Raw genomic sequence first — 15,263 nt, 5'->3', positions numbered from 1 at the left:
ATTTTGAGTGATCGGGGCCTGAACATGCAGGAGGGTGAAAGGCGTGCAAGGAATAGAGTGAACTGAAATGATGTAGTATACCAGGGTTGACGTGCTTTCAGTGGATTGAAACAGGGCATGTGAAGCGTCTGGGGTAAACCATGGAAAGTTTTGTGGGGCCTGGATGTGGAAAGGGAGCTGTGATTTCGGTGCATTAAACATGACAGCTAGAGACTGAGTGTGAACGAATGTGGCCTATGTTGTCTTTTCCTAGCGCTACCTCGCGCACATGCGGGAGGAGGGGGGTTGTCATTTCATGTGTGGCAGGTTGGCGACGGGAATGAATAAGGGCAGATAGTATGAATTATGTATATGTGTATATATTCTTTTTCTTTCAAACTATTCGCCATTTCCCGCATTAGCGAGGTAGCGTTAAGAACAGATGACTGGGCCTTTGAGGGACTACCCTCACCTGGCCCAATTCTCTGTTCCTTCTTTTGGAAAATTAAAAAAAAAATGAGAGGGGAGGATTTCCATATGTCTATGCATTTTTTGCAGGGAAAAAATGCAATTGAGTGGGAGATGTATAAAAGAAAGAGACAGGAGGTCAAGAGAAAGGTGCAAGAGGTGAAAAAGAGGGCAAATGAGAGTTGGGGTGAGAGAGTATCATTAAATTTTAGGGAGAATAAAAAGATGTTCTGGAAGAAGGTAAATAAAGTGTGTAAGACAAGGGAGCAAATGGGAACTTCAGTGAAGGGCGCTAATGGGGAGGTGGTAACAAGTAGTGGTGATGTGAGAAGGAGATGGAGTGAGTATTTTGAAGGTTTGTTGAATGTGTTTGATGATAGAGTGGCAGATATAGGGTGTTTTGGTCGAGGTGGTGTGCAAAGTGAGAGGGTTAGGGAAAATGATTTGGTAAACAGAGAAGAGTAGTAAAAGCTTTGTGGAAGATTAAAGCTGGCAAGGAAGCAGGTTTGGATGGTATTGCAGTGGAATGTATTAAAAAAAGGGGGGGACTGTATTGTTGACTGGTTGGTAAGGTTATTTAATGTATGTATGACTCATGGTGAGGTGCCTGAGGATTGGCAGAATGCATGCATAGTGCCATTGTACAAAGGCAAAGGGGATAAGAGTGAGTGCTCAAATTACAGAGGTATAAGTTTGTTGAGTATTCCTGGTAAATTATATGGGAGGGTATTGATTGAGAGGGTGAAGGCATGTACAGAGCATCAGATTGGGGAAGAGCAGTGTGGTTTCAGAAGTGGTAGAGGATGTGTGGATCAGGTGTTTGCTTTGAAGAATGTATGTGAGAATTACTTAGAAAAGCAAATGGATTTGTATGTAGCATTTATGGATCTGGAGAAGGCATGTGATAGAGTTGATAGAGATGCTCTGTGGAAGTTATTAAGAATATATGGTGTGGGAGGCAAGTTGTTAGAAGCAGTGAAAAGTTTTTATCGAGGATGTAAGGCATGTGTACGTGTAGGAAGAGAGGAAAGTGATTGGTTCTCAGTGAATGTAGGTTTGCGGCAGGGGTGTGTGATGTCTCCATGGTTGTTTAATTTGTTTATGGATGGGGTTGTTAGGGAGGTGAATGCAAGAGTTTTGGAAAGAGGGGCAAGTATGAAGTCTGTTGTGGATGAGAGAGCTTGGGAAGTGAGTCAGTTGTTGTTCGCTGATGATACAGTGCTGGTGGCTGATTCATGTGAGAAACTGCAGAAGCTGGTGACTGAGTTTGGTAAAGTGTGTGAAAAGAAAGTTAAGAGTAAATGTGAATAAGAGCAAGGTTATTAGGTACAGTAGGGTTGAGGGTCAAGTCAATTGGGAGGTAAGTTTGAATGGAGAAAAACTGGAGGAAGTAAAGTGTTTTAGATATCTGGGAGTGGATCTGGCAGCGGATGGAACCATGGAAGCGGAAGTGAATCATAGGGTGGGGGAGGGGGCGAAAATCCTGGGAGCCTTGAAGAATGTGTGGAAGTCGAGAACATTATCTCGGAAAGCAAAAATGGGTATGTTTGAAAGAATAGTTGTTCCAACAATGTTGTATGGTTGCGAGGCGTGGGCTATGGATAGAGTTGTGCACAGGAGGATGGATGTGCTGGAAATGAGATGTTTGAGGACAATGTGTGGTGTGAGGTGGTTTGATCGAGTAAGTAATGTAAGGGTAAGAGAGATGTGTGGAAATAAAAAGAGCGTGGTTGAGAGAGCAGAAGAGGGTGTTTTGAAATGGTTTAGGGAACATGGAGAGAATGAGTGAGGAAAGATTGACCAAGAGGATATATGTGTCGGAGGTGGAGGGAACGAGGAGAAGTGGGAGACCAAATTGGAGGTGGAAAGATGGAGTGAAAAAGATTTTGAGTGATCGGGGCCTGAACATGCAGGAGGGTGAAAGGTGGGCAAGAAATAGAGTGAATTGGATCAATGTGGTATACCGGGGTTGACGTCCTGTCAGTGGATTGAATCAGGGCATGTGAAGCGTCTGGGGTAAACCATGGAAAGTTGTGTGGGGCCTGGATGTGGAAAGGGAGCTGTGGTTTCGGGCATTATTGCATGACAGCTAGAGACTGAGTGTGAACGAATGGGGCCTTTGTTGTCTTTTCCTAGCGCTACCTCGCACACATGAGGGGGAGGGGGATGGTATTCCATGTGTGGCGAGGTGGCGATGGGAATGAATAAAGGCAGGCAGTGTGAATTGTGTGCATGGGTATATATGTATGTGTCTATGTGTGTATATATATGTGTGCATTGAGATGTATAGGTATGTATATTTGCGTGTGTGGACATGTATGTATGTACATGTGTATGAGGGTGGGTTGGGCCATTTCTTTCATCTGTTTCCTTGCGCTGCCTCGCAAACGTGGGAGACAGTGACAAAGCAAAATTTAAAAAAAAGTAAAAAAATGTCTTTGTCTATGTCCGTATATATATGTATACGTTGAGATGTATAGTTATGTATATGTGTGTGTGTGGACGTTTATGTATATACATATGTGTATGTGGGTGGGTTAGGCTATTCTTTTGTGTGTTTCCTTGCGCGACGGGAATGAACAAGGGCAGACAGTATGAATTATGTACGTGTATATATGTATATGTCTGTGTGTGTATATGTATATGTATACGTTGAGATATATAGGTATGTATATGTGCATGTGTGGACGTGTATATATATATATATGTGTATGTGCGTGGGTTGGGCCATTCTTTCGTCTGTTTCCTTGCACTATCTCGCTAATACGGGAAACAGCAACAAAGTATAGAAAAATAGATAAATATTATATATATTTATTTTATTTTGCTTTGTCGCTGTCTCCCGCGTTTGCGAGGTAGCGCAAGGAAACAGACGAAAGAAATGGCACAACCCACCCCCATACACAATGTACACCCACACACGCCCACACACGCAAATATACATACCTATACATCTCAGTGTACACACATATATACACACACAGACACATACATATATACCCATGCACACAATTCACACTGTCTGCCTTTATTCATTCCCATCGCCACCTCGCCACACATGGAATACCATCCCCCTCCCCCCTCATGTGTGCGAGGTAGCGCTAGGAAAAGACAACAAAGGCCCCATTCATTCACACTCAGTCTCTAGCTGTCATGCAATAATGCCCGAAACCACAGCTCCCTTTCCACATCCAGGCCCCACAGAACTTTCCATGGTTTACCCCAGACGCTTCACATGCCCTGATTCAATCCACTGACAGCACGTCAACCCCGGTATACCACATTGATCCAATTCACTCTATTTCTTGCCCACCTTTCACCCTCCTGCATGTTCAGGCCCCGATCACTCAAAATCTTTTTCACTCCATCTTTCCACCTCCAATTTGGTCTCCCACTTCTCGTTCCCTCCACCTCCGACACATATATCCTCTTGGTCAATCTTTCCTCACTCATTCTCTCCATGTTCCCTAAACCATTTCAAAACACCCTCTTCTGCTCTCTCAACCATGCTCTTTTTATTTCCACACATCTCTCTTACCCTTACATTACTTACTCGATCAAACCACCTCACACCACACATTGTCCTCAAACATCTCATTTCCAGCACATCCACCCTCCTGCGCACAACTCTATCCATAGCCCATGCCTCGCAACCATACAACATTTTTGGAACCACTATTCCTTCAAACATACCCATTTTTGCTTTCCGAGATAATGTTCTCGACTTCCACACATTCTTCAAGGCTTCCAGGATTTTCGCCCCCTTCCCCCACCCTATGATTCACTTCCGCTTCCATGGTTCCATCCGCTGCCAGATCCACTCCCAGATATCTAAAACACTTTACTTCCTCCAGTTTTTCTCCATTCAAACTTACCTCCCAATTGACTTGACCCTCAACCCTACTGTACCTAATAACCTTACTCTTATTCACATTTACTCTTAACTTTCTTCTTTCACACACTTTACCAAACTCAGTCACCAGCTTCTGCAGTTTCTCACATGAATCAGCCACCAGCGCTGTATCATCAGCAAACAACAACTGACTCACTTCCCAAGCTCTCTCATCCACAACAGACTTCATACTTGCCCCTCTTTCCAAAACTCTTGCATTCACCTCCCTAACAACCCCATCCATAAACAAATTAAACAACCATGGAGACATCACACACCCCTGCCGCAAACCTACATTCACTGAGAACCAATCACTTTCCTCTCTTCCTACACGTACACATGCCTTACATCCTCGATAAAAACTTTTCACTGCTTCTAACAACTTTCCTCCCACACCATATATTCTTAATACCTTCCACAGAGCATCTCTATCAACTCTATCATATGCCTTCTCCAGATCCATAAATGCTACATACAAATCCATTTGCTTTTCTAAGTATTTCTCACATACATTCTTCAGAGCAAACACCTGATCTACACATCCTCTACCACTTCTGAAACCACACTGCTCTTCCCCAGTCTGATGCTCTGTACATGCCTTCACCCTCTCAATCAATACCCTCCCATATAATTTACCAGGAATACTCAACAAACTTATACCTCTGTAATTTGAGCACTCACTCTTATCCCCTTTGCTTTTGTACAATGGCACTATGCACGCATTCCGCCAATCCTCAGGCACCTCACCATGAGTCATACATACATTAAATAACCTTACCAACCAGTCAACAATACAATCACCCCCTTTTTTAATACATTCCACTGCAATACCATCCAAACCTGCTGCCTTACCGGCTTTCATCTTCCGCAAAGCTTTTACTACCTCTTCTCTGTTTACCAAATCATTTTCCCTAACCCTGTCACTTTGCACACCATCTCGACCAAAACACCCTATATCTGCCACTCAATCATCAAACACATTCAACAAACCTTCAAAATACTCATTCCATCTCCTTCTCACATCACCACTACTTGTTATCACCTCCCCATTAGCGCCCTTCACTGAAGTTCCCATTAGCTCCCTTGTCTTACGCACTTTATTTACCTCCTTCCAGAACATCTTTTTATTCTCCCTAAAATTTAATGATACTCTCTCACCCCAACTCTCATTTGCCCTCTTTTTCACCTCTTGCACCTTTCTCTTGACCTCCTGTCTCTTTCTTTTATACATCTCCCACTCACTTGCATTTTTTCCCTGCAAAAATCGTCCAAATGCCTCTCTCTTCTCTTTCACCAATAATCTTACTTCTTCATCCCACCACTCACTACCCTTTCTAATCAACCCACCTCCCACGCTTCTCATGCCACAAGCATCTTTAGCGCAATCCATCTCTGATTCCATAAATACATCCCCTTCCTCCCCCACTCCCCTTACTTCCTTTGTTCTCACCTTTTTCCATTCTGTACTCAGTCTCTCCTGGTACTTCCTCACACAAGTCTCCTTCCTAAGCTCACTTACTCTCACCACCCTCTTCACCCCAACATTCACTCTTCTTTTCTGAAAACCCATACAAATCTTCACCTTAGCCTCCACAAGATAATGATCAGACATCCCTCGAGTTGCACCTCTCAGCACATTAACATCCAAAAGTCTCTCTTTTGCACGCCTGTCAATTAACACGTAATCCAATAACGCTCTCTGGCCATCTCTCCTACTTACATACGTATACTTATGTATATCTCGCTTTTTAAACCAGTTATTCCCAATCATCAGTCCTTTTTCATGTACAGAGCATCAGATTGGGGAAGAGCAGTGTGGTTTCAGAGGTGGTAGAGGATGTGTGGATCAGGTGTTTGCTTTGAAGAATGTATGTGAGAAATACTTAGAAAAGCAAATGGATTTGTATGTAGCATTTATGGATCTGGAGAAGGCATATGATAGAGTTGATAGAGATGCTCTGTGGAAGGTGTTAAGAATATATGGTGTGGGAGGCAAGTTGTTAGAAGCAGTGAAAAGTTTTTATCGAGGATGTAAGGCATGTGTACGTGTAGGAAGAGAGGAAAGTGATTGGTTCTCAGTGAATGTAGGTTTGCGGCAGGGGTGTGTGATGTCTCCATGATTGTTTAATTTGTTTATGGATGGGGCTGTTAGGGAGGTGAATGCAAGAGTTTTGGAAAGAGGGGCAAGTATGAAGTCTGTTGGGGATGAGAGAGCTTGGGAAGTGAGTCAGTTGTTGTTCGCTGATGATACAGCGCTGGTGGCTGATTCATGTGAGAAACTGCAGAAGCTGGTGACTGAGTTTGGTAAAGTGTGTGAAAGAAGAAAGTTAAGAGTAAATGTGAATAAGAGCAAGGTTATTAGGTACAGTAGGGTTGAGGGTCAAGTCAATTGGGAGGTGAGTTTGAATGGAGAAAAACTGGAGGAAGTGAAGTGTTTTAGATATCTGGGAGTGGATCTGGCAGCGGATGGAACCATGGAAGCGGAAGTGGATCATAGGGTGGGGGAGGGGGCGAAAATTCTGTGAGCCTTGAAGAATGTGTGGAAGTCGAGAACATTGTCTCGGAAAGCAAAAATGGGTATGTTTGAAGGAATAGTGGTTCCAAAAATGTTGTATGGTTGCGAGGCGTGGGCTATGGATAGAGTTGTGCGCAGGAGGATGGATGTGCTGGAAATGAGATGTTTGAGGACAATGTGTGGTGTGAGGTGGTTTGATCGAGTGAGTAACGTAAGGGTAAGAGAGATGTGTGGAAATAAAAAGAGCGTGGTTGAGAGAGCAGAAGAGGGTGTTTTGAAGTGGTTTGGGCACATGGAGAGAATGAGTGAGGAAAGATTGACCAAGAGGATATATGTGTCGGAGGTGGAGGGAACGAGGAGAAGGGGGAGACCAAATTGGAGGTGGAAAGATGGAGTGAAAAAGATTTTGTGTGATCGGGTCCTGAACATGCAGGAGGGTGAAAGGAGGGCAAGGAATAGAGTGAATTGGAGCAATGTGGTATACCGGGGTTGACGTGCTGTCAGTGGATTGAATCAGGGCATGTGAAGCGTCTGGGGTAAACCATGGAAAGCTGTGTAGGTATGTATATTTGCGTGTGTGGACGTATGTATATACATGTGTATGGGGGGGGGTTGGGCCATTTCTTTTGTCTGTTTCCTTGCGCTACCTCGCAAACGCGGGAGACAGCGACAAAGTATAATATAGAACCTTGTATCTTAATAATGTTGGGGTGCCACTCCAGTTCAAGAGAAACAGAGGCCATGTGAAGAAGAAAGAGGCACTATCATATTCTAATCCTCACACACATAGACATACCCACACACACAGGGTAACAGGGAGATCAAAATACTGCAGAAATATGAGACAAAAGGCAGCAGTGGTCAGACAAATGGCTTACATACTTAAGATGAAAAACTAAGTTTACACATCACAGCGCAATTATCATGTGAAAAAGGACCATGGAGTACATTTCAAATAAAACTTAATCAAGAAAGCATATGAAGCTGGTCATAAGCAAAGCAAATTATTTGGACATTAGGTAGAGGAGTTCTGCACTCGGGCCCCATCTCTTGCACAGTATGTGTGAATGTTTGTGGCTATGCTTGCATGCAGGCATGGATGTGTGTGTGTGTGATTGTGTGCCAATCAAAATACCCAGATTTACAGCAAACTTAAGCAAATACAATGCAAGCTTCTGCACATCAAAACAGCATGACCGAGAATGACAAGTGACAGTTTAGATCAACTTTCTATATATATATATATTATTATTATTATTATTATACTTTGTCGCTGTCTCCCGCGTTTGCGAGGTAGCGCAAGGAAACAGACGAAAGAAATGGCCCAACCTCCCCCATACACATGTATATACATACGCCCACACATGCAAATATACATACCTACACAGTTTTCCATGGTTTACCCCAGACGCTTCACATGCCTTGATTCAATCCACTGACAGCACGTCAACCCCGGTATACCACATCGCTCCAATTCACTCTATTCCTTGCCCTCCTTTCACCCTCCTGCATGTTCAGGCCCCGATCACACAAAATCTTTTTCACTTCATCTTTCCACCTCCAATTTGGTCTCCCTCTTCTCCTTGTTCCCTCCACCTCCGACACATATATCCTCTTGGTCAATCTTTCCTCACTCATCCTCTCCATGTGCCCAAACCACTTCAAAACACCCTCTTCTGCTCTCTCAACCACGCTCTTTTTATTTCCACACATCTCTCTTACCCTTACGTTGCTCACTCGATCAAACCACCTCACACCACACATTGTCCTCAAACATCTCATTTCCAGCACATCCATCCTCCTGCGCACAACTCTATCCATAGCCCACGCCTCGCAACCATACAACATTGTTGGAACCACTATTCCTTCAAACATACCCATTTTTGCTTTCCGAGATAATGTTCTCGACTTCCACACATTCTTCAAGGCCCCCAGGATTTTCGCCCCCTCCCCCACCCTATGATCCACCTCCGCTTCCATGGTTCCATCCGCTGCCAGATCCACTCCCAGATATCTAAAACACTTCACTTCCTCCAGTTTTTCTCCATTCAAACTCACCTCCCAATTGACTTGACCCTCAACCCTACTGTACCTAATAACCTTGCTCTTATTCACATTTACTCTTAACTTTCTTCTTCCACACACTTTTCCAAACTCAGTCACCAGCTTCTGCAGTTTCTCACATGAATCAGCCACCAGCGCTGTATCATCAGCGAACAACAACTGACTCACTTCCCAAGCTCTCTCATCCCCAACAGACTTCATACTTGCCCCTCTTTCCAAAACTCTTGCATTCACCTCCCTAACAACCCCATCCATAAACAAATTAAACAACCATGGAGACATCACACACCCCTGCCGCAAACCTACATTCACTGAGAACCAATCACTTTCCTCTCTTCCTACACGTACACATGCCTTACATCCTCGATAAAAGCTTTTCACTGCTTCTAACAACTGTGAAAAGCTTTTATCGAGGATGTAAGGCATGTGTACGTGTAGGAAGAGAGGAAAGTGATTGGTTCTCAGTGAATGTAGGTTTGCGGCAGGGGTGTGTGATGTCTCCATGTGGTAGCTGGTTGCATTCTCTGAACTCCCTTCCTATGTTGTATTCATTCTTCCTAATTTTATCACTCATCCTTATAATCTCTCATAATCCTTTTTTTATTAGCAATAGTCTTTTTTTTTCGTTGCACTCCACTTTCTTGAGATTTAGTTTTTTCTTATCTAGGTCTTTTCCTTTTTCTTATGTTTTACTAATTCTAATTTTGTCACTGATCCTTATAATCCCTTATAACCCTTTCTTTATCAGCGAAATGTATTTCAATTTCACTCTCCTTCCTCTGGATATATATATATATGTGTGTATATATATATATATATATATATATATATATATATATATATATATATATATTTATATTATCCCTGGGGATAGGGGAGAAAGAATACTTCCCACGTATTCCCTGCGTGTCGTAGAAGGCGACTAAAAGGGGAGGGAGCGGGGGGCTGGAAATCCTCCCCTCTCATTTTTTTTTGATTTTCCAAAAGAAGGAACAGAGAACGAGGCCAGGTGAGGATATTCCCTCAGAGGCCCAGTCCTCTGTTCTTAACGCTACCTTGCTAACGCGGGAAATGGCGAATAGTATGAAAGAAAGAAAGAAAAAGATATATATATATATATATATATATATATATATATATATATATATATATATATATATATATAAGAGTAAGTGAGCTTGGGAAGGAGACATGTGAAGAAGTACCAGGAGAGACTGAGTGCAGAATGGAAAAAGGTGAGAGCAAAGGACGTAAAGGGAGTCGGGGAGGAATGGGATGTGTGTAGGGAACCAGTGATGGCTTGTGCAAAAGATGTTTGTGGCATGAGAAGGGTGGGAGGTGGGCAGATTAGAAATGGTAATGAGTGGTGGGATGAAGAAGTAAGATTGTAAGTGAAAGAGAAGAGAGAGGCATTTGGTCGATTTTTGCAGGGAAATAGTGCAGATGACTGGGAGACGTATAAAAGAAAGAGGCGGGAGGTCAAGAGAAAGGTGCAAGAGGTGAAAAAGAGGGCAAATGAGAGTTGGGGTGAGAGAGTATCATTAAATTTTAGGGAGAATAAAAAGATGTTTTGGAAGGAGGTAAATAAAGTGCGTAAGACATGAGAACAAATTGGAACATCGGTGAAGGGGGCTAATTGGGAGGTGATAACAATTAGTGGTGATGTGAAAAGGAGATGGAGTGAGTATTTTGAAAGTTTGTTGAATGTGTTAGATGATAGAGTGGCAGATATAGGGTGCTTTGGTCGAGGTGGTGTGCGAAGTAAGAGGGTCAGGGAGAATGATTTTGTAAACAGAGAAGAGGTAGTGAAAGCTTTGCGGAAGATAAAAGCCGGCAAGGCAGCGGGTTCTGATGGTATTGCATTGGAATTTATTAAAAAAGGGGATGACTGTGTTGTGGACTGGTTGGTGATGATATTCAGTGTATGTATGGCTCATGGTGAAGTGCCTGAGGATTGGTGGAATGCATGTATGGTGCCATTGTACAAAGGCAAAGGGGATAAAGGTGAGTGTTCAGATTACAGAGGTGTAAGTTTGTTGAGTATTATATGGGAAATTATATGGGAGGGTATTGATTGAGAGGGTGAAGGCATGTACAGAGCATCAGATTGGGGAAGAGCAGTGTGGTTTCAGAAGTGGTAGAGGATGAGGATGTGTGGACCAAGCATTTTCTTTGAAGAATGTATGTGAGAAATACTTAGAAAAACAAATGGATTTTTATGTAGCATTTATGAATCTGGAGAAGGCATATGATAGAGTTGATAGAGAAGCTCTGTGGAAGGTATTAAGAGTGTATGGTGTGGGAGGCAAGTTGCTAGAAGTAGTGAAAAGTTTTATTGAGGATGTAAAACATGTGTACGTGTAGGAAGAGAGGAAAGTGATTGGTTCTCAGTGAATGTTAGTTTCTGACAGGGGTGCGTGATTTCTCCATGGTTGTTCAATTTGTTTATGGATGGTGTTGTTAGGGAGGTGAATGCAAGAGTTTTGGAGAGAGGGGCAAGTATGTAGTCTGTTGTGGATGAGAGGGCCTGGGAAGTGAGTCAGTTGTTGTTCGCTGATGATACAGCGCTGGTAGCTGACTCGGGTGAGAAACTGCAGAAGCTGGTGACTGAGTTTGGTAAAGTGTTTGAAAGAGGAAAGCTGAGAGTAAATGTGAATAAGAGCAAGGTTATTAGGTACAGTAGGGTTGAGGGACAAGTCAATTGGGAGGTAAGTTTGAATGGAGGAAAGCTAGAGGAAGTGAAGTGTTTTAGATATCTGGGAGCGGATTTGGCAGCAGATGGAACCATGTAAGCAGGAGTTATTTATAGGGTGGGGGAGGGGGCAAATGTTCTGGGTATGGGTATGTTTGAAGGAATTGTGGTTCCAACAATATTATATGGATTCGTGGCGTGGGCTATAGATGGGGCTGTGCGGAGGAGGGTGGATGTGTTGGAAATGAGATGTTTGAGGACAATATGTGGTGTGAGGTGGTTTGATCAAGTAAGTAATGAAATGGTAAGAGAGATGTGTGGTAATAAAAAGAGTGTGGTTTAGAGAGCAGAAGAGGGTGTATTGCAATGGTTTGATCACATGGAGAGAATGAGTGAGGAAAGATTGACGAAGAGGATATATGTGTCAGAGGTGGAGGGGACGAGGTGAAGTGGGAGACCAAATTGGTGGTGGAAGGATGGAGCGAAAAAGATTTTGAGTGATCGGTGCCTGAACATGCAGGAGGGTGAAAGGCATGCAAGGAATAGAGTGAAATGTAACTATGTGGTATACTGTGGTCGACCTTCTGTCAGTGGATTGAATCAGGGCATGTGAAGCATCTGGGGTAAACCATGGAAAGTTTTGTAGGGCCTGGATTCGGAAAGGGAGCTGTCGTTTCGGTGCATTATACATGACAGCTAGAGACTGAGTGTGAACGAATGTGGCCTTTGTTATCTTTTCCTAGCGCTACCTCGCTAAAGTGGGAGACAGCTACAAAGTATAATAAATAAATAAAATATATTTATTTTACTTAATTGCCATCTCCCGTGTTAGCAAGGTAGTGCTAGGAAACAGACGAAAGAATGGCCCAACCCACCCACGTACACATGTATATACATGTATATATATTGATGTATTGATTCTTTGATGAATGCTGATGAACTTGCTACCTATCTGTCTATTTATGTATCTGTATATGGATGTATCTATCTATATATCTATCTATCTTTCTATCTATATCTCTGATGCCCATTCCAACTGGATCTCCCTCAGTGGGGTGGCCTTGGCAATAGAATTTCCATAACTAGTGAACTCCAGTACCACTTCTTCAGTGCATCATTTTTAAGAGAACACTGATAGAGGGTAACTCTAGCGCAGTGTTTGCAGCACCTCCTATCTAATGTTCCTTCTGACTATTTCTACCTAGTACTACTACTATCTGATCCTCATGTCTAAATGTCTCTACCTACTACTTCTGTCTACTGCTCCCTACCATTTTGCCAAAAGGCAGGGCCAGTGCATAGTGCTCATTGCAGGGAAATCTAGAGTTATGAAAAATGAGCTGAGTTAAGTGTTGTCAAGTGTTATGCATGACAAGAAGAGATTTTAGACAGAATGCCGGTAGTCTGCATATGGGTGAGGCAAAAAGAAAAAGACAACTCCTTAGGTTAGAGGAGTGTAACTTAGGAGTACTAGAGTGCTGGCTCACAAAGCAGCAGTGACCATCTCGATACCCAGGCAGGTAGTACTAGTAATGTACCTCCCTGGTTGTTGGCTGCTTACTAGCTGCCACCTATCTTCTGAATGTCTTTGTGATGAATGATTTTATCTCAAACAGAAGAGTTCCTTATGCAGAATCTCTTTCAAACATTGGTTGTGGTAATTACATTAAGGACGAAGGAAGACGAAAAAAAAATTCTTTTGATTTTCATGTTTTTGAAAAATTTCATAGAATTGCCCTCATGCCTCTTTTACCAAAACCTCCCTCCACAGTTTTTATCAGCTCCAGTTAGATGTCATTACTCTCATTTATATTATTTTTGCTAGTTTTCCATATCCGTTAAGTTCTTTTATCCATTGCCATACAACACACTCCCCCTTTACTACTTGTAGTTTTATGACTTCCTCGAACTTTTTTGTTCGATATCACATGATTACCCCTTATCTTTAGATAATCATTTGCCGCTGCTTGCAAATTGTCTTTTATTCCACTTGCATATACTTGGATCTGTCACTCTATCGAACACATAGAAATAAATATTAGATGTATCATGATAATGTTGAGATCATGTTCCTTATATACCATAAAGTTGCTCTGTAGGAAATTATTTGTACTTTTAGGTATTGATTTAATGAATGCTACAGTTTTATTTACATTTTTTATTAATTTGTAATGCAGAATTGAGCTTGAAGTAGTCACATTGTTAGGACATTTGAAGGAGTAAAGAAAGGAAAATTGTGTCTATGTTAAGGGTATTGATGAAGAGTGGTTCAGTCTTTGTATACATATGAATGAATGGTTTAAACGCTCCTCTCATATATGTGGAAGTTCATTGTGGTGTTGTCTGAAATTTTCCATTTATAGTGCCATAGTTAAAGTGTCTTCTCGGAGTATGATTGTGGAATAGGAGAGTACAGCATAGAATTGAGAACTTCAGATTATCCCTGGAGATAGGGGAAAGAGAATACTGCCTGTGCATACCCTGCATGGCATAGAAGGCAACTAAGGGGGGTGGGAGCAAGTGGCTGCAAATCCTCCCCTCCTTTGTTACTTTTCTAAAAGAAGGAACTGAGCAAGGAGCCAAGTGAGAAATTTTCCTTCAAAAGCTCTGTCATGTCTTTTTGATGCTATCTTGCCCACTTGGGAAATGGCATTTATGTATGAAAGGAAAATAGTTATGTGGATCAGTCTTATCATTAAGGAAGCTGTCACATGAGTAAAGTAAGTTGTTAGTTGTTGTGAGCTAGTAGAATGAATGGATTTGGGATTGTTATTGAAAGTGTTTAATTTAAGAGACAGAAATAAATGATAGTCGGAAACCAGTGAAACGTGTAAATTAATGCTTTGAGATATGAAGTTGCAATTTATGAAGATTTTTCATGAGCCTCCCCATGTGTGGCCGTGCTGTTTTCTGGGAGATTCTTATGATTTTATATTTTTTCTTTTCTTTTCTCATTTATGTTATAGAATTGTATTCAGTCCTTGAACATTTTGTAATATGCAGTAGGTAATAAAAAGGTAAGCTAAAGCAACACTGCATAATTGATCTTAGTTATAGTACTAGTATTTGTAGTTGAACATATTATTGATTAGTGAATTTATGGTCAAGATTTTTTTTGCATACTTGATTTGCCCTTTCTTGAGTTAGCGAGGTAGCACCAGGAACAGATGAAGATAGCCACATTCACTTGCATCCATTCTCTAGTTGTCATGTGGATAGGGAGCTGCAGTTTTGGTGCATTACACATGACGGCTAGAGAATGGACGTGAGGGAATGCCGGCATTCTTTGTCTGCTCCTGGTGCTAACTTGCTAGCATGGGAAATGGCAATCAATCATGAAAAAAAATTAAGACCATGCTCATAATGCTGAATCCCTTTAGGTCTTACTTGCTTTGTAGCTGCTTCACCTATTGTTATTTGACTGCAGGATGAATTACCTACTTCAACCCCCTCTGAAAGTGGCTACCACCCAGCCCTTCCAAGTAAGCCAGTTTTAGTATCCAAGCCAAGTGTTGGGAACAAGCCAGCACCACCTAGACCCCCTAGTGGAACAAAACCATCACTACCACCAAAATTGACTGGAATACAGGTAATATATATACTTAGTGATGATTCACCTATCTTCAGCACATTACATGCATATCCTTCCTGTA

The 15,263-nt window shown here is 42.1% G+C and overlaps 1 protein-coding gene across 8 annotated transcripts in view; it reads left to right on the top strand.

The window, feature by feature from the left end:
• The window catches only part of LOC139746029 (uncharacterized), a 271,715-nt gene that overhangs the window by 192,049 nt on the left and 64,403 nt on the right, over nucleotides 1-15,263 (top strand). For 7 of the 8 annotated variants that reach the window (XM_071656868.1, XM_071656860.1, XM_071656844.1 and 4 more), the window contains one exon: nucleotides 15,038-15,199. The exons of the other annotated variant lie outside the window; for it this stretch is intronic. In XM_071656868.1, the coding sequence (XP_071512969.1) occupies nucleotides 15,038-15,199 (162 nt within the window). The remainder of the gene's footprint in view (nucleotides 1-15,037; nucleotides 15,200-15,263) is intronic. 8 annotated transcript variants of the gene reach the window in all.

Source organism: Panulirus ornatus, chromosome 4 (genome assembly GCF_036320965.1).
Source record: "Panulirus ornatus isolate Po-2019 chromosome 4, ASM3632096v1, whole genome shotgun sequence".
Taxonomy (NCBI): Eukaryota; Metazoa; Arthropoda; class Malacostraca; order Decapoda; family Palinuridae; genus Panulirus; species Panulirus ornatus.
Note: the sequence above shows the minus strand (reverse complement) of the source record. Positions and strands in the feature narration are given on the sequence as shown.